The sequence below is a fragment of the Thunnus albacares genome, chromosome 5 (genome assembly GCF_914725855.1).
Source record: "Thunnus albacares chromosome 5, fThuAlb1.1, whole genome shotgun sequence".
NCBI classification, from domain to species: Eukaryota; Metazoa; Chordata; class Actinopteri; order Scombriformes; family Scombridae; genus Thunnus; species Thunnus albacares.
Window position 1 is genome coordinate 16,999,558 of NC_058110.1, and position 26,105 is coordinate 17,025,662.

At 41.3% G+C, this 26,105-nt stretch overlaps 1 protein-coding gene across 7 annotated transcripts in view; it reads left to right on the plus strand.

Moving 5' to 3' along the window:
• Positions 1–7,919, plus strand: part of scn8aa (sodium channel, voltage gated, type VIII, alpha subunit a) — a 46,320-nt gene extending 38,401 nt beyond the window's left edge. For all 7 annotated transcript variants that reach the window (XM_044350737.1, XM_044350742.1, XM_044350736.1 and 4 more), the window contains 6 exons: positions 849–1,133; positions 1,509–1,562; positions 1,700–1,837; positions 1,939–2,043; positions 2,185–2,455; positions 2,623–7,919. In XM_044350737.1, coding sequence (XP_044206672.1) covers positions 849–1,133; positions 1,509–1,562; positions 1,700–1,837; positions 1,939–2,043; positions 2,185–2,455; positions 2,623–3,782 — 2,013 coding nt within the window. In that variant the 3' untranslated portion in view covers positions 3,783–7,919. The remainder of the gene's footprint in view (positions 1–848; positions 1,134–1,508; positions 1,563–1,699; positions 1,838–1,938; positions 2,044–2,184; positions 2,456–2,622) is intronic.
• The last annotated feature ends 18,186 nt before the right edge of the window (positions 7,920–26,105 follow it).

The window sequence follows — 26,105 nt, forward strand, 5'->3', positions numbered from 1 at the left end:
TAAAGTAAAGTTAGGAGCCACTGTTTAATTCAGCACCCATTTTGTAGGTAAATGTGGACTTATTTCAGTAAAAATGTAACTTGAATGACTAGTTAACAAGTGATCCATCACATCCATCAATCATTGCAATGTTAAATGGAAATCAAATGTTTTTACACATTCACACATTTGAATGTATTCATACAAAATGTTTTCACACATTCAGATATGGTGAAGCCTACATAGCTACAATACATACATATGACCCTAATTTAAGCCCATAAACATACACTGTATGACATACTAAACTATAAAACATATAGTAGTAGTCTGTTATGTGAAAGTAACTGTAATTATTATATCATAAAAATTCATAAACATCTTATGTTTTATATAAAATGTTTGAACATTTTACATTTTAACATGTGATTCTTATAGATTTTCTATATGGATATTCGCCTTGGTACGTGTGTGTGTGTGTGTGTGTGTGTGTGTGTGTGTGTGTGTGCGCGCGCTTGTGTATCCCTTAAGCAGTTCTAGCCGCATGCTTCAGCAGATCAAAGAGCATCTCTGAGTCACATCAGTGCTGCTCTAATTAAAACGGGACTGATACAGCTCTCCTTCCCATTAATTCCCCACACTTCAGTATGCGCATCACAGTGGTGGGCAGTGCTTATTTTCAGCTACATGAAATCATAATAGGATTGAACTGCTGCTCTTAACGCCTGTAACAAAGGATTGAATAGCTTTTTTAAGGACTAAGTGTAACGCCATAACAGTATGTAGTGTCTTGTCGGAGGGGTTGAATGAACTGCGTTTGTTTCCTGGTTCTCACACTGTCATATCCTGTCTTCCCTGGTCTGGTCTAGGTGGTAGTCAACGCCTTGGTGGGTGCCATCCCTTCCATTATGAATGTGTTGCTGGTTTGCCTCATCTTTTGGCTGATTTTCAGTATCATGGGGGTCAACTTGTTTGCGGGCAAGTACTACTACTGTTTCAATGAGACATCAGAGGAATACTTTCCCGTCGACGTGGTCAACAACAAGACCCAGTGTGAGGCCCTCATGCATCAAAACTTTACCGAGGTCAGGTGGAAGAACGTCAAGATCAACTTTGACAATGTGGGCGCCGGCTACCTGGCTTTACTGCAAGTGGTGAGAGTGTCGCTCCTCCTCTCCTCTCTGACTCCATTTCTTGTTTCACGCTAACCTGGTTGCTTTTCTCATTTTCCTGTGCACTTTTCTGTTTTTTCCCGTCTGTGCTTCACCTGAGGATCTGTTGTTACTTCATTTGCTTTCACAGTGCTCTGAGGCTGTCTATTGTGCATATTCATTGTGTATATATTCAGTGTTATGCCCTTTTTCTTCATGTACTAGTTTTTTTTTCATGCACAAGCTGTACCACAGGACATGCATCAGTTTCGGTTTGAGTTTGAGTATTCTTAGAGGATTTTTGCTATTTTGATTTATACTTTTCTTGGTATTATTTGTTTCTACAAATGTATTTAATCATGTCTCTCCTATTGAAAGGCCACATTCAAAGGCTGGATGGACATTATGTACGCAGCTGTGGATTCCAGAGAGGTATATTCATAACTTCATCAATAAATATTGTAATGCTCATTTATCTCACTGTGTGCCAGACCATCAACAAGCAGCTCTTACTTAAGTTGTGTCTATAATAATACAACACTACCCTCCACACTGTTTCTCTCGCCAAGGTGGAAGACCAGCCCGACTATGAAGTCAACATCTACATGTACATCTACTTTGTTGTTTTCATCATATTTGGCTCCTTCTTCACCCTCAACCTCTTCATTGGTGTGATCATTGATAACTTCAACCAGCAGAAGAAAAAGATAAGACGCTTTCTGTCTCTTAGTTCCCTTTTTTGCTTACGGAGTTTCCATTTTAAATGGTTAAAATATGATTATAACCAAATCTTTTTTCATCCCTTTACTTTGGAGGTCAAGATATCTTCATGACGGAGGAACAGAAGAAGTACTACAATGCCATGAAAAAACTGGGGTCCAAAAAGCCACAAAAACCTATTCCTCGACCACAGGTATGTTTTCTTTTTGGATTACTGCTTTTGACCAATCAGATTAGTAGGCAGCAGTAAAAAACTAAAAAAAATGTAATTTTGGGCCATTCAACATATGACGCTTTCAGCTGAAATCTATCTTTGTATCCTCTCTCTTTGTAGAACAAGATCCAGGGAATGGTGTTCGACTTTGTAACACAGCAAGTCTTCGACATCTCCATCATGATTCTCATCTGCCTCAACATGGTCACCATGATGGTGGAAACAGACGATCAGTCGAATGAAACAGAGCACGTCCTCTACTGGGTCAACTTCATCTTTATTGTAGTCTTCACCATGGAGTTCTTGCTGAAGCTTTTTGCCCTTCGTCACTATTACTTCACCAATGGCTGGAATATCTTCGACGTTGTGGTGGTCATCCTGTCAATTGTTGGTGAGTGAGATAGCAGTGATGGAGTGACTTGAGAATTTCACCTCTAGAAGTTCAGGGTCAATGTCATCCTGGTACAGTTCACCAAACGAGACACTTGTCATATAAGTGATTAGTGATTGTAGTTTGATCACCGACTGTATTCTTCGTTTCTTTTTCCTTTCTCTCAGGTATGTTCCTGGCTGACATTATTGAGAAGTACTTTGTATCGCCAACCCTGTTTAGGGTGATCAGGTTGGCTCGTATTGGCCGTATCCTCCGTCTGATCAAAGGAGCTAAGGGCATCCGGACTTTACTCTTTGCTCTGATGATGTCACTGCCAGCCCTCTTCAACATTGGCCTCCTGCTCTTCCTGGTCATGTTCATCTTCTCCATCTTCGGCATGTCTAATTTTGGCTATGTAAAACACGGAGCAGGCATTGACGACCTGTACAACTTTGAGACCTTTGGTAACAGCATGATCATCCTGTTCATGATCACCACGTCGGCTGGCTGGGACGGCTTGCTGCTGCCAATCCTCAACTACCCACCAGACTGTAATCCCAACTTCGAAAACCCAGGCACCTCCGTGAAGGGCGACTGCGGTAACCCCTCGGTGGGAATCTTCTTTTTTGTCATGTATATCATCATTTCTTTCCTGATTGTGGTCAACATGTACATTGCCATCATTCTGGAGAACTTCAGTGTGGCCACAGAGGAAAGTGCTGATCCACTTAGTGAGGACGACTTTGAGACCTTCTACGAGATCTGGGAGAAGTTTGACCCTACTGCCTCTCAGTTCATCACTTTTGCCAAGCTGTCTGACTTTGCCGACGCTTTGGAGCACCCACTTCGTGTGCCAAAGCCCAACACTATAGAACTAATTGCCATGGACATGCCCATGGTGAGCGGCGATCGCATTCACTGCCTGGACATCCTGTTTGCCTTCACAAAGCGTGTGCTGGGTGACAGTGGTGAGTTGGACATGCTGAGGCAGCAGATGGAGGAGCGTTTTGTGGCGGCCAACCCCTCTAAGGTGTCGTATGAACCGATCACCACCACCCTCCGCCGCAAACAGGAAGATGTCTCCGCCAGAACTATCCAGAACGCCTACCGTGCTCACCTCATCAGGCGTGGCATCATCTTCAAGCGTCACACTTTCACTAACAATAAGCTTGAGAACGGAGGGACCAACCAAGAGAAGAAGGAGAGCACACCATCCACTGCCTCTCTCCCCTCTTATGACAGCGTGACCAAACCTGACAAGGAGAAGCAGGACGAAAACAAAGAGGAGTGGGCCAGGAAAGAGAAGGACAAAAACCAAAAAGATGAGTGGGAATCCAAGTGTTAGGGTTCAGTGACTCTCAAAATCCAATAAAACACAGCGAGATGAGACTCTGAGCTCAAACCCAACAAATGTAGAAAAAGTGATCATTTGCAAGTAAAAAAAAAAAAACAACAAAAACATACAAAAAAATGTTTACAGACTCAAATAATACTGAGGCAATGTGGTTTCTTATGTCATCAAAGACAGCTGAACCAAACACAATCAGTTTACCATGGAACTTTGCTGCATAGTGACGAAGTTCATAGAAATGAGGAACAAATATGAACAAATAAGAAACAGTGACTCACAGTGTGCTGGTCAATGACACACATTTCTTTGGGGACCAACTGCCAAGGCACAGAAATCTCTGCTAAATGATTGGAGAATTGCAAAATCCCTGCCACCACCTAGTGTGGACCCCCGCGGCAAAGCTTCAATGCTACGGGACTGGATCATACAGATCCCACTAGAACTGTATTAGCAGTCTACATGAGGGTCTGTGACACTACGTTTACCATCTTTATCAAGAAGAAAACAATAATCAACCAAGCAAGTTTAGCTAGGAAGGAAACACTAGCGAGGGAGGGGGAAACCCAGAACCGTAGACAAAGATTTTTTTGTTTGTTTGTGCTGAGTATACTTGCATCTTTACATTATTTGAGCAGCAAAAAAGATAACATTTAGCCCATGTCACTAGTCTTTTCATTTCCTCTTTGTTATACTGACATTGAAAAAGACATTTTCTACATGGGCTTTCACACTGACCGGGTAGGGGTCATTAGTCATTGTTTTGACTTGGGCTGAAGGAGACTTGCTCAGACCGAGTTCCAGATAAATAATAATTATTGTGCTCGTTCAATGCATAGAAATGACTTGCATGAAGGCATGTTTTGATCAGGAATCATGCATGAGTAATCATAGTCCACAAGACACTAATTCTCAGACCACTGCAGTGGCTTGACTTTAAGTTTGAGGCTGTCCACTGGGGAAATAACAATAACTTCAACTGGAAAATGAAGATTTTGGATAATATATAGAATACTGGGGAATGATATTCATATGATCCTGCCCTTCACTAGTTTTGCTTTTCAACTGACAGATCTTTTAATCCAACCCTTCATCAAAATTTCAGGTGAATGGAGGATGTAAGCACTCAGAGGCAAAGTCTAAGTTGTATCATCTAACGACACAAACTATAAAAGGTTTTTTTTGCTGCTCTGAATGTTAATAGTATAGAAAGAGTGTTGAGTGTATGAGTAACAGGAAGCAGAATAACCTCATGTTGAGGATGCACAGATTTGGATGGCCATGTCTGTAGTCCTGAACTGAATCTGGGGCTTACATCTCTTTGTTTACTTACATCAGTGATACAGCAATGAGAGCAGGTGATGATTCACGCCAAGGAATCCATATCTGGCACCAGTAAGGATCTGGTGTGCTCAAGTGTCAAAAGGTATCCCCTCTACTGCTGTATGAAGGGACAGAAATATGTTTTTTGATTTTTTTTTTTTGGTTAGTGGAAGAGCTGAAAACCATGTTTAGGTAGATACATTAGACCGTACATTTAGTGATTCATTTCAATACAGATCCTCTTTTGTACTCTGTCAGATCCACATCAGAATTTCCCAGAGTGATGTCTTAGGTAGTGCTTTTTGGACAATTTTGAGTTGCCAGCTTTAGAAAAAAAGCCTTGAAGTCCTTCTCTGATGTCCTTGTGATGCAATCATTCTCAGAAAAGGCTTTGATCAGTGAGAGTGACACTGACCACCTCAAACAGCAGAGTTAGCAGAGAATTATCACAAGGACATGCCTTGTCGTGCCTAGCATGTATGAAAGGTGGATTGCCATGAAGGGCTTGGGGTTTTGGACTGTAGAATCAAATGGATTTGGTGTGATATTTCAGGGAGGTGGATGAGTGATAAATAACATATGTGGACCAATAAATAGGTAAAGCCCCTCCCTTCAGGGTTTTAGACTGACTGCCATGAGAACAAGAGAGAAACGGAAGAGCAGAAGAAGAGAATAGTGCTTTGGTCTGAGTCGGAGTGCTGAAAGTCCCATGTTTGTCAGTGTATCATTGTGCTTTTGTGGGACCTCTTAAACACTGTGTGGTGTTGGACCCAGGCTCGCACCATCTTTTCACATACTTGCAGGCTTTCAATTGCTATCACCCGCTTCAAAATAATTAGGCAGAGATCGAGGTAGAAACACTAACACTTTTTGAGATAAAACATCAGCAGGCCTCACATTTACGCAGCTATGTTGTATAATAAGCTTTGTGGGTGTTTTTCATGAAAAACCTGAGGCTTTGTCAAGTGGTAGACAAGACACAACTGCCTCCCTAGATGTTCCTGCCATTTCTTTTCTACACAGGAGTGATGGTCCTATTTATAAGTGGATGGCTGGACATATATCTGGCATCCATCATCACACCACTAATGCCATTTGGTGTGTTTAACACTGCCTGTACCAGAACCCCCTGTCTGTAACAATAAGTGAGGTCTGTTTACAATATGAGGTCTCGAATCAGTTTGGCTGCTGCACACTGAAACCAAATACATTCCCAACGAGAACCACAGGAGGAGCGAGTAACGTCATCCAATTTACCCATGTTCATCTTGGATGTAATGTTTTAGAATGATACATTCACACTTGAAAGAAAAAAAAAAAACAAAAACAAAAAAAAAGACAAAAGAGAAAATACAAAAACATATATATGTACAGTGCAGGCTATGATGTAAATGGCACAATCGCTGAAAAAGAACGAACTTTTTGAGAGAAACTATAAATATTGTATTATATTATTTTATTTTATCGGCATGCTTTGTTGTGTTTTTTTGTAAATATGAAATTTTAAAAATGTTACTACTAATAATCAAAAAATGAATAATAACAATAATATAGAATGGCTTCCAGCTATGCCCTTTGTCACATTTGTTACCTTTTGGATTTTTTGAGACACTTTTCACTTTGTTGACGGAAATTGAATGAAATATAGATATTATATAATACAAAAGATATATACATGTATACATATATGTCTATATGTATATACATAAAACAGAAGAACACTGTTTGTCACATTTGATTTATGTGCAACACGTTCAGTGGATGTCTAAAACTGGTTGTTTCCAGCACCCTTCTATGTTGGGGAATAGCTCATTTGCGATGTTACTGGAGCTGCTTGCCATGGATTGTAGCCTGATCATGATGAAAGGATAATGTTACCAGCACATTTCTCACTTACTGTCATATCTCTCACCTTCACTGAATATACAGGACACACGCCCACAGTCACAGACACATACACACACACAGAGGTGACTCTCCTCACTGCCCACCATCTTTACCAGTGATCTCTTTCCCAGAGGACGTCAGCTGGTGTGACTGACTGCCTCGTACACCCTGTGACGGTACCTACCCCAGGGGCTTTTTCCCATACACCCACACATCAGTGCCATTACAGCTCAACATGCATACGATCATGTACTTGCTTCTCATCCTCACATTTCTTTTGTTGAATGGTTTGTTTCTAGTGTTCCACTCAATGGCATGTGCCTTTTTTCTGCTTTTTCTGCAAATTTGGATGTCGATGCCACACTGAAAAAAAAAAAAGAAAAAGAAAAAAAAAAAATCATGTTTCCAAACTGTGGAGGGTGGTAGGGGTTTGGGGGTGAGCACAACATTAATCAGGGATGTCGATTCAGAAATACTGCCAGAGGATCATCCAGACACCCCACTTCATCTTAATATTCAACAGTGTGTGATGTTAACAGAAAAACAGCTAACTCAAAAATGTCCTGTTCTTAGTGCTATGTGTGTCACCCACTTGGCTTGTGAAAAAGCAGCTTGCCTTCTATATTTCTGTTTTATTTCTTCTATATTTCTGTTTCCATCTGAAATTTATTTTTGTATCAATATTTGATTATAGGACTCATTCTTTTTTAGCATGGTTTATTATGGGCGTTTTTTCTTTTTGCTGAAAAATTAAAAAGTGCTTTTTAAACTGTTGTTATCATTTGACACCGTGATAAAAGAGGATATACAGTACAATATGATGGTGTGTTGCACAACCACTTGGACTCTTGGTAAGAATATATGAAAGATTGTCTTCATTTGAGCACGAACCTTTTTATTACCAATAAAGCAGCCTTCCAGTTACAACTTGTGTCTTGTTTTTTAATGAAATGTTGAATTCTGCTCTTTTAAAAGAGATTTAGTGTAGACAAAAACATTGTCTTCTACTCTCCTTCAGGCTTATTTCAGATCCATTGTGTCCACTTTAAGTAGTGGTCACCATTTTGTGCTGAGTATTTGACTTTTGTGGTGCTGTATGTGGATGCAAGTGGATTACAAAACATTCTGTGAAATGGAGCTGAGTGGTGCTGTGGTAACAGGGTCGTGAAAGGCAGCCTTTCAAATGTAATGGACTTATTGAATTTGTTAAGAGCCCTGTGTTAACATCCCCCTCACAGGCAGAAGATGGACTATAGCCCCATTATTATGCAGTCCATCTGTACTGTAATGCTCTTGTTTGTGGTCCACCATAAAGTAAATAGCCCAGAGGTATAATATTACAGTCACCCCCACAACTTCATGTGAACAGGGCTGGGATGGCCACTCTCACACTGGTTTCCAGAAAGCGGGAGGAGGGTAAGAAGTCCCTTTTGGAGAGTAGGTGGATTTGTATGTAAATGATGTGGAGCTGTCCTCAGACAGTGTAGACTCTGAATAGATGGCAAATTCTCCATGGAGTACCTCCCTTCCCTTTCTCTCCTCCCTTCCCTTTTTTGTCACATTTTTTTAATCTCCCTGGCTCCTTTCTCTCCCTCAAGTCACATGGAGTCTTTTCAACTCTCAGCATCTCCTTACTCCCCCGCCTTTCCACCGTCTCCCAGGAATTTTGTATGATATTTTTCAAATCTATGCGTCTCTCTCTGTTATCTATCATCTACACATGTAGGCAATGGCAACCTGCTCCTGATTATTGACTATCGACCCTCTCTCTCTCCTCTTCCTGGCTTCGCTGCCATGCTGCTCCAGGATGGTTGTGTGATAGTGCAGTGAGGTGGAGAGGAGAGAAAGAGAGAGAGATAGAGAGAGAGGGAGTCAGGAAGGGAGGGGGGAGGTAAGGAAAAGAGAAGGGGAAGGGAGGTGGTGGAGCACTGCAGTGCAGATAAATTAATGCAGCAGTCGAGGCTGAGTCAGCAGCACACTCCCAGTTTGGCCCAGTGCCTCCATCGGCTTGTGCCCATGCACGGCTGCCTAGGAGACCGGCTCCCCCGCTCAGAAATCACACCAAAATAAGGACATTTCATCCTAAAATTAGGCTCGTTAACGACATCTGAGAGCGGTGAAGCGCCGGAGGCGGCCGCGGTGCTGTGCGCTATAGGGAGCTGTCCTTGGTGCTGCTGGTGGTCGTACCGGGAGGACGAGAATCCCCTGCCCATCTCTGAGGCGCCTTAGGTGGGGCTGGACCGGCAGATGACAGCGCTGGTTGGCGTGGAGCTAAACTCAGCCATAAAAATGCGTTTAGTGTGCGGAGGAGCTCGACCTAATTCATAGACAGCCACACCTACACACCCCCGCGCCCCCCTCCTCCACCTCCTCTTCCTCCCCCTCCATCGCTTTCCTCTCATTCCACCCCCCTTCCTCTGGAGTGTGCTGCCACATAGCATGTGTTTTCTCTGTGGGTAGACCTGAGCGGGGCTAAATATAACGACTAAACGTGTCACAGTATTTTCTTTGCCATGAGGTGAAGCTTTGGATTTTTATATACATGTTGGTGACAATAGAAATTATTATAGTCCTTTTAATGTTATATATACAGTATCAAAAGTTTGGACACACTTTCTCATTCAAGTAAATGGGAAGTTGTGTCCAAACTTTTGTTATATGTATATATATATATATTTACAAGGGCTGCAATGCAATGCTTGGTTTATAATGCTCATATGTGTCCAACTCTTATTTCCTCCCTTCCTGTTGTTGCTGCAGTTCTGCTGTTAAATGTCAGGCAGTAAGTGGGAATAGCCAGCAGTAAAAGGGGGGTTTCCTACTATCTGATCCCATTTCAACCCTTGACTGAGATCAGAGGGTTGTGTTTGTGCTCTGCTGGTGTTTCCTCTCTTTCTCCTCTCCTCCCTCCTCCTCCCCTGGTCTTGCTTTCTCCCCAGAGAGTCAGACTGAGGAGGGAGGATGGAGCCAAAAGAGGGAGCTCTCCATCATGGCTGTGGCCAGAACCCAAGAGCCCCCACCACAGCTGCACCCTCATATAACTCACATTTCTCAATGAGAAACAAGGCAGACACACAGAACGAACCCCCCTTCCCAACACATATACATAAAAACGTACACCACCACCATCACCAGTTATAGCCTACTGTTTCTCTCCACCTACCTAAAATCCACCAGCCCCTCCTTTTCCCACTAAATGTTAACTCTATTACTGGCTATATTTTCTGCCTGCCACATTGCATAACCTTATTGTGCAACAATGTAAATTTGTGTCAACAAAGTGCAGCTATATACAGTCTCCTCTGCAAAAGGAAACAAAACAGATTCCTTCACACCCACACACTGCCTTTTTTTTTTTTTTTTTTTTAAAGATTTCCCAAATCAGCCTGAGATGTTTGGCTGCCTGATTTGTCATATTTGCTGAACAACAGCACCCACCTCTGGTCAGCCCTGTGTATGTATGAAATGTCACAAAATACTGCATCATCTGTTCCTTTGGATAGCACTGACAGAACCACCATCACTCTAAAATATCAATACAAAAACATTGCTGCTTTTTAAAATTTATTCTAAAATCTGAAATAATTTGAAAATACATTTGTGTGCACCACAACATCAAAGGTATAAAGGTGAATCCCAGAAAAAGACCCAAAATTGATTGTTTCAAATATATTTATATATTTTTCATCTTGCATCTTAGTTTATTCATACTGCAGAGAAAATCAAAGTAAAAATAAAGCGTGCCAGTGTACTTATAAGGTGTACGTATCTGAACATGACAATGAAAATGAAAAAAAAAAAGACATTTGAAAAGAAGAAAGCTTGTAGAGGGACTTAAGCTCTGAAATAAATAACTCTGACATTTCAAAATAACAAGTGACATGAATTCAGAAGTTGAACATCTTGATTATTTTTCTTCACTTTGTTGCTTATTATGGAAACAGCAAAGTGCAAAATGTACCTTTTATTTGAGAATACCTGGGAATAAATATATCGACCGATATTTCTGATGTTGGTGCCGAGGATTTGTCTTCTTTTATGTTGCTGGATGATGTAAAGCAGTAACAAGCACACATGTTCCCTGGGCTGTCTTAAACCTCTGCTGCAATCTGGAGCAGGTCTTCATGACACCTGCAATTAAAATATAAAGGGTTGAAGTCAAACAAAACAAAGATACGTCCCATCTAAAATACTCACACAACCTGTGAATTGTTTTCACTTTGACCCATTAAATTACTTAAAATTTCTCCAACAAAAATTTGTTGAGCCACTCTGCATGTTGGTAATAGTGTAAAAAATAAACTAAACTGAAAACGTCAATTGTAGTTATCAACTGTTTGACAGAATTGCTCTCATATTCCTCTCCTCCCTGCATGCAACCTGCGATATTCAGTAAAACACATGCTGTAACATCTCTATTGCCCTCTTACAGTCCTATCATGCCATCACCAAAGAAGCTATGAATGTTGCTTTTCAGCTCACCCTTCTCGCTTGGTGCTGGCCAGCCACTCCACAAAATCTTTAGCCTTAATTTTATCAAGATAGCGGGTGAAATCGCTGGTGAATGTCCCATCTGAATGTCTTTTCAGGTTTCGGATGTTTTGTCCCCTTTCCATCTGATATGAAGGCCATCTGAGACAAGCAGTGTTGATGAGTGAGTTTTTAATTTACAGTCAGTTTCAGTGCTTTAAATCACAAATTTACAGCAGATACTAAATTAAATTTGTAAAGAGACAAATGGACAAATTTGTTGAAGCTGTAATTGTTTCTCAAATATTGATATGATTTCACATTATACCTCTTTTTTTGCTTAATCATATAAAATTTAAAAGTACTGTAAAACATCCAAACATGCAAGTGTCCAATAAGCAGAAAGAGACTTTATAGATACCTTGCTGGTCTACCGGTTTTATCCACAACCATCTCTTTACTGCTTGAACAGAGAAACAGGACTAGCATAGACCACATGAGCAGGCTCATCCTCAGATCACCTGGTCACAATATAACCAAGAGCACAAACAAAGTGTTAAATTAGATAAGAAAACATTGCATCTTTTAAGATCGGTTCAGGTCTAACAAACAAACAAACAAACAAACTCACCTTAGGGAACTTTGAATCGTGTCCACTGAAGAACATGCAGTGTAGTATTGATGAAGCCACGGAGAAACACCTTGAAACAACACCTTGAAGATACACTGGGACTGGACTAAACTGTAAGTACTGATTATTTCTGTCACTTTATAAAGACAGCAGGTGTCCCATTGTGACACCTCCCACAGCTGATGACCCTCTACCTCATTACGGTGGTCTGGATCATAGCTGATCTGAACTAGAATGGCGTGTGCTCCCCACGCAGGTCAATGGTCAGAGCCCTCTCTCACTTATTCAGACAGTAGCAGGTGTGAAGAAATGTTGTTGTGGTGTGTAACGTCATGAACATGACTATTAAACTGCATTGTTCACTCCTTTAATGTTTGAAATCAAGGCCCTTGAGCGTATTCAGCTGCAGCGTACAATCCTCCAGGACTCCAGACTAATATTTGGATGAAAATTTGAGAATCATATGTTAGATATTTCGCTGTGTCTTATCAAAATAGTGATAACTTCTAATTAAAGCATAAAAACAGATAATGATGAACACCTATTTTAAACAGATTTTTAATACTTAATTCATCTTCTTACTGTATTATAAACTATAGTCTATAGTTGCTGTATTGATGAAATGCAATATATGGCTTTTTTAAGATTTTGCAGTGAATTAATGATCTGCTGTTCTGTTGCTAATGATCACACACACAGCCACACAAATGTCTTTGAGCCCCAAGTAGAGCTTGATGTAGGAAACTCAGCTCAGCTTTACCTGTGACTGAAACCAGCAGAGACCTCCATCTTCTTCCCATCAGCGCCATTTGTCATGTGGTTTACATTAAGCCTTTTCTTTTTGTTCAATATAGACAAATATATTATTTATAATATTTCAAATTACAATTTCAAACATTACATTTGAACAATTACAAATTAAAACTACAATTTAAAATAAAAGGTGGGTTTGCAATATTTGACCCAGTTAGAAACACAAACAGCAAATGAAGTAGGCCAACTTAATTTAAACTGAACTAAACTTTTTAACTAAAAGGAAAATCAGACAGTCAGAGCAGCAAAGTCTCAAATAATGAAGCCATGTATAATTTGTCCACACATTTTCTGGCATGTAGAGCTGCAACGATTAGTCGAGTAATCAATTAGTCAATCGACAGAAAAATTCTTCATCGACACTTGTGATAGTTGATTGATTGTTTTGAGTCATCTTTTAAGAAAAAATGAGGGCGACATGACTTTTATGGACAGGTCAGGATGTTCAGCAGAGTACAGAATGACATGATATCCTCCCTCCAGACTACAAGAGCTTCACTCAACCCTAATTTACCATGAACTCATGTAAGTACAGACTATTTGCAGCCAGCTCTTTGTCTTTCACTCAGTGCTCGACTTCTTATGCGTCACAAGTTTAAATTCAAAAGACAAAATCAGTCACCAGGTTTTTGTTGCACTCTTATGTAAAGGACAAGCTGTAGTTCAGATTTTGGTTAATCAGTTAATCAGTTAAAAACCAAAGACATTCAGTTTACTATACATGACAAAGAAAGATATCAAATCTTCACATTTGAGAAGGTGGAACAAGAAAATGTTTGCCATCTTTTGCTTGAAAACAAAAAAGATTAACAAAGTATCAAAATAGTCAAAATAGCTGCATAGAGGTTAAGACTGCAAGAATATACTGAAGAGTCAAATGTGAAGTCACAGAGACTTGAAATGGTTGACTGACCACTTGTATCGTTTTTGATGTTTGATGCAAATTAGCTTTCTGGCTTGTGTGGCTTCTCTGTTCAAAGCTAAGCAGGGTTGTTAAAGTGACAGTGTTAACAGTTGTTCGTGTCCTGTCTAACCCCCTCAGTCATTGTTGTCTGGTGAAGATCTCCTGCAACTAAACAGCACCAGGAGATGAAATTGGTCACACATTATACAAATAGTCTAGGTGAAGATAATCACCTTTCTCTTTTACAATGGACATAGCTTCATGGATATTTTAAATCCCTAAAGAGTACTTTAATGTTTGCCAGGTTCTGTATGTATTGTACTTCCAGGCATTGGCCACTAGGTGTCAGTCTTGACTAGTGCACTGCAACCAGGTCGCCTGTGCTCTCATGTTGAGGATTCGGTCACTGTAACCTCCAATGTAGATTTTCTTCTACCTTTTCTGGACTTTTGTTTTTAGGTATCAAATTCTTTTTTTCTGACAACCTGACAACTCTCTTGACAAAAGACTTGTCAGGTTATAATTTATCCTCAAAGTGGGTGCAAAAATACTGACTAGTTTTTCAACATTTAATTTACTTTTATCAAAATGAAATTTCTGGCAATCTTGTAAGCTTCTCAAGCAACACAATGTGTTTTTGAAACCTGAGCATGAGAAATTCTGCTTTAGTATCTGCAGCCTCAGGTTCACAGACTTGCTTAGTACAGACCGTGATTGAGATTTGAACTTTATACTATATATTATATATTTATATATATTTGAACTACATAATGAGCTAAAGGCATTGATGGAAAGAGACAATATTTGATCAGCATGTTGTGCTGCAGATGGTCTAGTAGACTGTGCGGATGGTCCATTACAGTAGTATAGTATACATAAGGAATGTGCTTGATCCCTTGAGAAATAGACACAGATACACAAACCTACCTCACGACTTATACTCTCCTCTGGTAAAAGCCCCAGGGGAGGAGGGGTATAAATGTTTGAGTCTATATTCGATATATTATTGCCAACATTAAGAAGGGGAGTTGAGTGCAGGGATCGTATAGCTGAGGGTCAAGCTTACAGGGACTGCAATGCTGTTCTCTCTGTTGCTATTTGATAACTTGGTGCTGATTGATACATTAGTATTGCATTTATCTGCTCCTACTCCTACATACAGGGGCTCTCCTTTACAACGCATCACCTATAAGCAAAGTAAGGAGGAGATTTGTGGTGCAGCATCAGTTTCTCAATGAGTTTAGTGGTATTTTGTGCTCATTTTCAGGAAAAAAATCCTTGCTGCATCCCTGTTTCATAAGGTTTTCATGGACATGAAATAGAAACAGAAAGAAAGAGGAGCCCACAAGTCTTTTCTCAATTAAAGTTGTTGCATTTCTCTTTGTTTTTCCAGTTCCAAAAGCTACACCTCATTGAAAAGTAGAAGAATGTGCCTCAGATGTAGGAGGATGTTAGATAAGGCGTAAGATTAGTTTACATTGAAGAGAAACTCCCACGCAGTGCTCTTATATGGATCGTGCCTCACTTGGGGTTTGAGGGCAACGTCTGTGAATCACAGTGGACGCTACACATTAGACAATTTATCTGCAACAACAAATACCTTCTCTGGCGAGGCATAGCAGGTCTTTGAAACGCCACAGGAGACAAAACAATAAGGCTATCACCTATAAACATCACGACTGAGGGCAGTGGTTGAGCCTGAGATTTTTTCCTTCAATTTATTTTGGCTGTTAATGATAGGCTATCAGATTCCTATCTCCCTTTCCTGCTCTCTCCCCTCTTCTGCTCCCTGCTGTAGCCTGGAGGACTGTTTTGGCGAGCATCTGGAGGCAGGCTGTTGAATAGGCTCCATTCTTGCAGGGTCCTGTGCTCCAGCGAGCGCACTCAGGGCATGGATGCTCGGCCACAGTCCACAGAGGAGAGCAGAGCCGGGTAGTGGGGGGCGGGGAGGAGGGAGAAAGGAAAGGAAAGCCTGCAAGAACACAGCAGCTTATGTTAGTTGTAAATTTTCTCTCAGTGCATTATCTGCTTACATGCACTTCATTCACATAAAATTTTGTTCTTGCTGCATCTCTTTCTCCTTTTTTTCCTCCATCAAAGAAGGGCCTGGTGATCCTGTTCCATCTTAGACCAGCAGAGGAGGAGTTTGATGACTAAACTTATAATCTTATAGCAGCATCTTAACAAACCTCTGCGGCATGGACTCAGGCCTTCTCTCTGCAGTGGGAATAGGTGGAGGGGGTGGTGTGGTGGTAAGCTTTGCATAAATGTGGTTGTGGAGCAGCTGATGAAGTCTATTTTCAGCAGGTTTCGGAGGAAGCATGTGGACAACTGTGGTCTCGTGCCTCAGCCACCAAGTGATCTTCATTTCCTTGTGGTAAAGAGAGAAACAAGAGAGACACGTTTCAGAACAGTTTGAAATGTGCATGTTTATAATGTTCACAGTGAATTTAAAAGAGGATTAATTTATGCATTCAATCTTTATCATTCGAAGATTTGAAAACATCTGCCTGTCATGACAAGAGCAGGAAGAGATTTAGCCAAAGTAATTCATTATATGTCATTCATCCTCATGCATCAGCACATCAAAAATATTGCAGTAATCTTTTCTGTCTGTTTAAGGCAGTCAATCGTAGGCAAAATCCTCCTCACAGTAATCTGTGATGACAAAATTTGACTGATTTAGCTCGTCCGGATTTGCTTTGAAGACTTTCGCACTTCCTTCCCTATTGATTGTGTGGCTGTGAATCTGGGACTTCTTCTGTCTGCCCTTGCTGTTTGCTGGTTCAGATGTTGGATCAATGTGTTTGTGTCTGTGTAGGGAAGCTGTGGCTCAGGCCAGAGCTCATCTGTAGAAGGTAATGGGATTGTAAGTGTCTGGCAGAGAGGAGGAGTAATGAAATGAGGGGTCAGGGCTGTCAGAGCGCAAGATTATAACTGACAGTCACACACATCGGAGGGTACACACCATCTAGTGTGCCGTGTGTGTATTATTTTTCACACGTGTGGGCATGTGTGCATATGATTACATGTGTTTATACTCATGAAGCTGTTCACAGACTCGCTGCTCCTGCTGACAGTCAGACAGGATCACACGAGTTAATGTTTGCTAACTGTCATTAGCATGTAGCTCTGCCGTGGTGATAGACTGAAACCTCAGGATGACAACATAACTGCAGCATGTTACAGCAGGGAAGGCGTGACCAGCTCCTGCATTTCCTACTCTGCTGATAGTTCTTATCTCAGGAGGCAGAGAAATAGGGTAATGCTGTCCCTGCAGCTGTCAAAACAGCCATTCTCTGTCTTTTTAGTTGATGCATGTTCCTATGAGATAGAGCTTAGCTAAGCTCTAAGAAAGAGGTTATGGATTGTCATAGTACAGTTTGTACTGGACTCTTGTAGGAGGTGGTGACAGTTTGGGTTATCTAAACTAAACAAAACAACAAAAAAAAAACCATTTCATCTTGTTGTTATTATATCATTTTCCTGCCAAATCCTTACAAATGCTCCCCTGACCATTGTGAATCACCCTCCTTCTGTCCATGCTTTGAAATCATCATATCAGTGCATAAGCCCTATATGTACCCCACTGTGATTTGATTTGGAGAGCAGAAATGGCAGATTAGTCTTAAATCTGCCCAAGTAGATTATCCACTCATCTCTAAAGCTCATGCATTGAGGGTTCCTCATAATTGCCGCTTGCGGTTGAGAGGGCAGGAGTGCCCAGCTTACCCACGGTCAGGAGAACAGGACCGATCTGCTTCCACAATGCCATCCGTGTCTGCTTATTAAAAGTGCGGTTGACCCTAGCATTTCCCCCGTGCACCTCTTCCCATTGTGTTCTGTCTGATTGATGTTGACTGGGGTCACCTAAGCTCATGCAGGGGATCACGGCACAGTGCGCAGGGGGCTAAATGTTTACATGCATTCATTTGATTTTACCCAGGGGTCTGTTGGCCCAATCTGGGGTCGCCCCATGGACGCAGACTAGGCCATATGTCATGCTTTTCTCCACCACTGGACTGAAGGTCAGACCCACCAGGTTATGGAGGCTAGTTAGGAAGAATAAACACTCTTTGTGGGCTGTTCCTTACTTTGTTCTATGACGCTGAGCTTTCAGCTGTGACACCAGACATGACTCTTAACATGAGTGGGTTGAGGAACATGTATGACACTAATGTTGCTTCTCTTTTGAGATTAACCTGACAGACATGACAGAAAAACAGGTCAGTATATTGTCTTCAGGGCCTCAGTCATGCATTCATCTGGAGCCAAATGTGACAGTGAAGAACGGAAATGAACAAATGGTAAATAGTTGAGCTCGAAAAAGAGAATACAAAGAGCTCCAGGGATAAAAAGTTTCCAACACAACAGAACAACAGGACTGACACAAACAGATCTGTTTGCAGCATTGAGAGGTTAAAAGGCCAGTAGATGATCTTTCTACAAGAAAAAACACTGTAACTTTAACACTTAAATAATAAACACCTGAAAAAATGTGTTGAAAAATAATTATTGAAGAGAGTATTTCCTTTGAAATCAACTCTGAGTAATTCTCTTACTGTGCTGCTGTGAAAGTATGCTGGCCGTCAGTGTTTAAGAAAATGCATACACAAGATTTTTTTTTTGTTTGCTTGTGTTTTTTCTATATGCTTGTGTTTTCTTATCCTCCATATGAAAGTACCAGTGTGGCATCATGATGTAATCATACATCATCATCCTTCTCCATTTCAGCAATATTTTCAACATCTGTGATCAATTTTTCCTTATAAAACAACAAAACTTTATCAAAGACTGTCTTGTGGATGAAAAGATGTTTAAATCAAAGAGTATTTGAATAGTATACAGTATAGTAGTAACAGTATAAGTATAGCTATGTGCTATTAATTCTTGCCTTTCTAAAAGTAGTTGAGCACATTGCTAAAATTATTGATTTTAGAATGGAGTGATGTTATGTACAAGTATGAAAATGCTGCTCAATTATGGTAACAATCACAGTAAGTACCCTTTTGGTGACTAATATTTATTAAAACAAAAACATTCAAAGAAACAATATAAGTAAATAAAAAGAAAAAAAAACATGCTCATACATACTCATATACAGTATATACCCATATGCATACATACATATTACTGCATATCATAAGATAACCACAATTCAATCTCTGAGAAGGAAACATAATTTAATAAATAAATAAATTAATAGCTTATAGGTTTCATTCCAAAGGTAATTTATTGTGACTTATATTTCCATGATCTATGTTGTTGATGTATTGTCACCCATCTAAGGCCTCTACTCCCCAAATACACTAACTCATACAAAGTATTAGCACATGGTCACAATTTAAACCCTGGCATGATAAATAATTTTATAGTCACTTATCAGATGCACTCAAATTAATGTTCAGTATTCATAAACAGAGAAGAAAGAAAAATACATTAATTAATCACTTTCAAATCATTAGCTTGAGCCACCAAACTCTTTAAAACAAACTACATCATAAATCAACAACCTTCAAATCATTATACTGTCCAAAGAGTACTTTTAATCAGTTAATTACTTGCCACCAGTGAGAAGAGTCACACTAAGGTATGATTGGTAGTATAGTTCTAGTTATTGGATACTGTAATTCTACTTTTAAATTGAGATTTGGGGTATCTTGTCGACTTGGAGGTTTAAGCCATTTTAGCATCTCCTGTTCCATCCGGGGACCTTTTTGACATCCTGAAGTGTACAGGCAGTCCGCAACTTTATTGAAAAGTTTACAAACTTTTGTGTTAAGTGTCACAGCTCTCGTCAATCAGATTTATTTGCCTTTTTAACATCATCCCTCTTCTCTCTCCCCTCTCTATTATTACTATCATCATATTACGGCAAAAAGGCCCCCCAAAAAATAAAAAAACTGAAAAGCTGTGTAATATCACTGTTGGAAGGCAGTGTGTAGAATAATTTTCCTATACGTGGAAGTTGCATTTGTATTGTCTGTGATGACCCGGAAGGGTAGTGTAGTTGGTGGTTTTGTGCTGATGCAGTGTTAAGTTTGGGGTCAGGGTGGCAGGGCTCCGGACAGTAGAGCACAGGGTTACCAGGAGCTGCGTCTCAGCACTGTTATAATTCACCAAATGATTTAACAGCCAGCCATTGATCCACCTGGTAAACATTCATTGCTTTCAAACAGATTTTCCACTCTGTTTAGAGATCTCTCTCTCTCTCTCTGTCACTCTCTTGTGCTTATGCATTGGAATGCGAGTGTGTGTGTGGTGTGTGCGTTTGAAATGAATGTTAACAGGCGGGCGGGGGTGGGGTAACTGATTGGAGACTGAGTGAGAGAGTGTTGGTCGAATGTGGTTCAGACTGAGAGAAGAATAGGACAGAGAACAGACAGTGTGGTAGTAAGGCATAGAAATAAAGGATTGTCTGCTATTTCTCTCACCCATTAACCAGACAGGGCCATTGTTGCGCTCACTTCCCACTGGCACACTGTTGCTGTGACTGACAGCCCGACAAGCCGCCTCTCTAGGTCTGCCACATGGTGGGCTGCTGAATAGGGAATGCAAAACGTCACTGCTTTGTAAAAACAGCTTACCTCAACTCTTTATGTTGCGAATGGCTTTCACCTGCGCTTCACTTAACACTTTAGTAATTGCTTTTGTTTCACAGCCCTCAGGGTAAAATAAAATGTGAGTGCTGTTTTTTGAACCCATTCAGATGATTACAAATGCAATTGATCTTATCGTTATTGATTCTTAAGTTGGTGAATGTCAGATTTCATGTAGTGCTCTTGGTGACTTGTGTAGTACCAGTGGATTTCTTTTTTGTGCATGCATACAGCTACTCTGTCTCTTGTAATGAGAATATGTTCATACACTCTAATGCACATGTCTCGGCAAGTGCAGATCCATAAATGATGGGCCAGTGGGAACAGCACTATGCATTAAGGATAACTTCTGGCACCCCACTAAGAGCCCCTCCTGAGAATCGTAGCCCCATCCCCACCTTGAGAGCCTCCGTATGCACCCACTGCGTGCGGCCAGGATGGCGGCGGGGGAACGCAAGGCGAGGCGTGTTGAACGACTCTCACAGGCGGAGGCCGTCTCATGGAATTCCAGAGCCGAAGCAGGAGGCAGAGAGGAGGCTGCTGGGGAAACAATGGCCAGGGACATCTGTCATGCGTGGCTGCACTCCCCTTCCCTTACAATGGGTCCGGGGGACCAGCCAGTGGTGGCTTTCTTTTCTCTCCCCTCCTTTCCGGGGACACTTCTGGCCCTTACAATGGGCCTTTTGTCCCCTCCCCGCTTTTTGCCAACGTTTAACCCTTCGAGCCTGCTCCTTTTTCTGCCTCCTCTTTCTGTCTCCACTACAAAACATAGTTGAAACCACGACTATTCATTCACCTCCCTGTGCTTCTGTTTTTCATTATGACTTTTGGCTCTGTCTCTGGCTGTGCTCTGTGCTCTTTGCATGAGTGTGTGGAGACTGTTTTTATGTGCTGTGTGTGCGTGTGTGTGTTTGTGTGAGCAAGTGAGAAATGGACAGAGGATGGAAACGATTCCTGCACACCTGGTCCTGCATACAGGAACAAAATAAAAGCCTCACAGTTCAGCGTCAGCGCTCTCCTAGCACCTCCACAGATCTGATTTCATTACATGTGAGTCCAATGGCTTCGGCACAACATGGCAGTAGCCTCTGGCACCTGAGACCATCCTGGCTCAATATGTTCCTTAACGTCAGTGGTGTCCTCTTCCCATCAGCCTCATTGTGTGTCAGCCAGGTAGCCATGTTTCCAGGAAGCCAGGCCACTAAGAGGTTGTCATCACACACTTACTGCCCATTGATGCGACACAAATCACTTCCCCTGTGTGATACCTGGGAGAGTGTTGCACAGTCTGTGCACTTGAATGACAGGAGTTTACAGACTGTGAGTTCTGCTCAGTACCATTGATTCTCAAACCCATGATGATGTTAGAGCCACAGCTCTGAACTGACTCGGATGTAATTATACTTGGATCCTTGGAGCTGTCCATTTCTTAGTGTTTTCAACACTCATCAGCCTGATGTAAATTGCAAATTGATTTTTTCCCCAGCCTCTCATTCTTAAGGACTTAAGGGGTTCAAGCTGGTCTTCAATTGATTGGTCAGATTGCAATTTATTATTGCTGTCAGCAACAAGACTTTTCAAGGGGAAACTTAGAAGTCCACTGAACTCATCACCTCTGTTGTGTCAACTTGACAAAGCAGAAAACAGCTATGTAGGAACACAGTATTTCAAGATGATATTCGCAAATTCCCCTATGGCATAATTTGGGCTGACTAAACATGTGTGTTGCCCTGCTTTGGGTATGACCAGTCTTGTAAAGTTCCCAAGTTAGGTGCATAGTGTGTGGGAGAACAGATTCCACAACATCTATCACAGATCTAATTTACAGCCCCCAGCGCTTTGGATTCCACTCCCATGCCTCACCCAGCACCATAATGGACTGACTGGCAAGCTGGATTGCTGTGTTCTGTCCTGCCAGCTAATTGCTGCCAGCTGCTGGGGGTCGGGGAACAAAAGGCTGTTTGAAAAGGTGATCTGTTGATTGGAGGAGCTGTCCACCCTCCTTTAATGGGATGTGCATCACATGAGATGTGGCATCTGTGTACAGCACTGCCTCATTCTCGCACACATGTCCCCGGGGCCCAGCACACTGTAACAACACCAGCCCATCTGTGTTCTGTAACTGGACTCAAAGAGTTGAATAGGATAGAGTGTGCCTGAATGTGGTGCAGGTCATTTAATGTGGTTGGAGAGAGGAGCTGGAAGGTGTGTTTTTAAATTTTATTAGTGTCATGATTCCTTCCTTGACATTTTTGCAGTCATTTTATCACATACGTAGATCATATTCATATTCACAACACCTGATGAAAGCAGCTACATGCATTTGGAACCATCTTATCTGGGTTCCCAATCTTTTTGCTGGTGCACATACCTTTTTAACTAGCTCTAAGAGGAGGTAGAGGGGTTTTAGGAAGCAAATGTTTCATGTGCGTGGCTGAGTCAGAGCATGTGTTGATATGGAAGCTTGTCTTGTTGGAGATAACATTCTTGTCTTTTCCCTGTCAGCATAAATATTTAAGTAAACCTGTCAGTGGTGCTCTCTCCCTCCCGGTGCTCTCTTGGAGGAAGGAGAAAACAAGAGAAAGAAAGAACTCGAGAAGAGATAAAGAGAGAAAGATAAAGGCCCCTGAATGATGGCTGTCTGTCAGCAGGGCTGTACTCCGTGGCTACAACCAGGACCACTCACATGCAGACAGGTCCTGTGTGTGTGTCTAACACCTCTCAGAGCTGTCTGTGTGATCGAGCGGCCCTCTAGGCGTCCTGTTATGACAGCTCTCTCTCCGCCTTGAGAGACCTCATCTGGGGCGTGTTCTGACAGGGCGGCTGCTTGGAATAGCTCTGATGAGAGGCAAGCGCAGACCTCTATCATTCTGCTGCCGCTCCCTGTCACTCTTGCTTTCTTTCTTTGTTTCTGTGTATGCAGGCTTTTCTGCTGTTGGTTTGTCTTTGTGTAATTGTGATTTCATCTGGGAAAATTGCTGTATTTTAGCAATGAAACTAAACAGATACACAGTAATTATGTTTACATGCACACAAAATATATGAATATATACCATCTCTGCATTTATTATAGTGCAGTAAATAGTGCAGTTAAATATAAATGATCAAAAATCTGTTGATGCAAATCATGGTAGATGATCTTCAGTAAAGTTATGTGATTTGCTTTTAGATGTACTAGTGTTTTAGAGGATAGGATTAGGATGATTTGCTTAAAGTTTAAACAGAAAATTCACCATAACATGCAGGATTATGTCTGTAACATTTCAGAAACTAGTGTAATGCAAAGGGCTTTATATATTTTTAATATGATTCCCATGGACATCAATATCTTTTACACACACTCCCTATGGTATGCAATATGATATAAATCACTGAAACAGGTAGCAGTGGAGTGCTTACGCATTCTCACTGTTTGCTTTGTTGAAGCACGCCTGTAAAGATGACGTAGAGCAGGTTAGATCTGTACAAAAAAGATGATATTGTTTAATCCCATATATGATATTGTTTCCCTACTTTCTACTCCTACCATTAGCCTGAAAATGGAGTCTGTTAGTGCGACAACTGACAAGTCACAGCAGTGTGTACAGTTTTTGTACAAAAGTGTGGCTGTTTTATAAGAATTGTTGTTGAACAGGATGGCCTCTTTCCTTAGATGTGAATATCAGCCCTTCCATGAGACTGTAATTGCTCAGCAATAAAAATAATACAGAAGATGTGGCATGAACCACACATAAAGTCATACATCTGCAGGACTAGTACTGATTGACATTGTGAGGGTTAGATAAGGAGATCAGAGCAGTAAAAATGTCCTTGACAGAGCTCTGGCCTGGCCATAGTTAACAGATCAACCAGCACCATCTGTGACAACCCCAGAAGCAATTATCCTCTATCACATCCTCGCTGACCATCTATATTAAAACCTGCTCACAACACCTGAGATTAACCCACACTCGCACCTCTCCTGCCATAATATTGCCTGTCTGCCAGCCCTCGCTCTTCTGCTGCATGGCTGAGGCAATTGTGTGGGGGCTGGTTCAGGGTCAGCCTGCACCTTGTTGTAGGTATTCAGCCATGTGGCTGCTGCCAATGGCCTGGTCTACAATCATAGCTATGGCTGTCATAAAATGTCCTTTAGCTGAAAATGACTATAAGCCATGCTATTACAGATCGAGGCAGAGAGAAGAAGGGGGGTTTGGCTGTAAAAGCGGCATCATGGACTTGTCCCTCAAACGGCACCTGAAGGTCAGTGGCCGGCCACAGTGCTCTAGCTGTCTTGTAACCCTCTCTGAGAAACACCTGCCAATTGTCTTTGTTTTGCTTCCGCCTTTATTTTTGATTAATCCTCTTGTTTACGTGTTACACAATGTCAAACTATTGCATTGAGCTCAAATGCCCCACTTAATTCAACCTAGATCTGTACTGCTCTCCATCTACTTTGCACTATGAGGGAGTTTTCTTAGCTATTTAAATCTATTTTACAGGTGCTGTAGTGTTTGCAGTTTATTATCCTGATGCCAGTTGTGAAGTTGTGCAATTTTACAGCAAACTAAAATAGGTAAATAACTGGACTGAACTCACAGGTCTGCTATGTCCCTGCTCATTGCTTAGCAGGTGTTACACACCAGTCTATCCTTCTCTAGTTCTACATCCTACTATTGTTATGGTCCTTTGAGGTCTTGATGACCCAATTATGTTGGTCTTGTTGAATCTTCATTTGTGAAGCCCTCTTGAGGTTTGTGGAGGTTGTTTGGGCAGATGGTAAAGATGCCACCCAGGTGCACCCTATTGGAGGTGTTAAAGGCATGACTATTTGATAGGAGGCCCAGGACATACTGGGAAGACTACATCATTCAGTTGGCTCAGGAGCACACTGACGCCTTTTAGGAAGTGCTGCAGGACACCACAAAGGAAAATGATGTCTGAGCTGCTCTGTGTACCTCCTAGATAATCATCTAGAACATTGGTTCTCAAAGCATTCAATCAGTAAAGTAAGTGTATATCAGTCCTTTATTAGATTGTAAGAGTGGAAAATAGCAGAACTGTGATATTTCAGGTTAAGGACTGAGATCCACTGATCTTTGGGTGGACAAAGCAAGAGCAATACATTTGAGATGTTTTGCCTTATGAGAGTTGTACCACACAGTAGCACTAGAAATAAACTGATATATCATTACTTTATCTTTGGAGCTGTTCGAATATGTGTTTTCACATCATTCAGCTGTGAAAGAAGACTTACAGACTTACAACTAAATCATACACAGAGATTTTTGTTCCTTTCCAAGCACAACAAAACACTTACTGTCGGATAGAAAGATCAGTGTTTGCATGGCCGCTCTCTGTGTGTGCTTTCAGCCTAGAAAATGAACAGACCTTCAAATTGCAGAGGGCCACATTGATGGCGTGCACACTTGTGATGATGTCAAAGTGAAAGGTAGTGAAATGGCACTGACAAAGAGCAGAGCTGCTGTGTCTCAATGAGAATCAGAGGTGAAGAATGAATGTGCAACATGTAAGACGTGTTTGGTAGCTTATCCCAAGGAATGTAACTCTTTAAAACATGTTACTTGTGCAAACTTGTTTTTTCAGTTTTACACTCTCACACACACAGATGGCAGAAAGCATCTTCATAAAATCCAATTGTACACCCAACAAAAACTATACCCAATAAACAATAATATTGAAATAGGCAATAG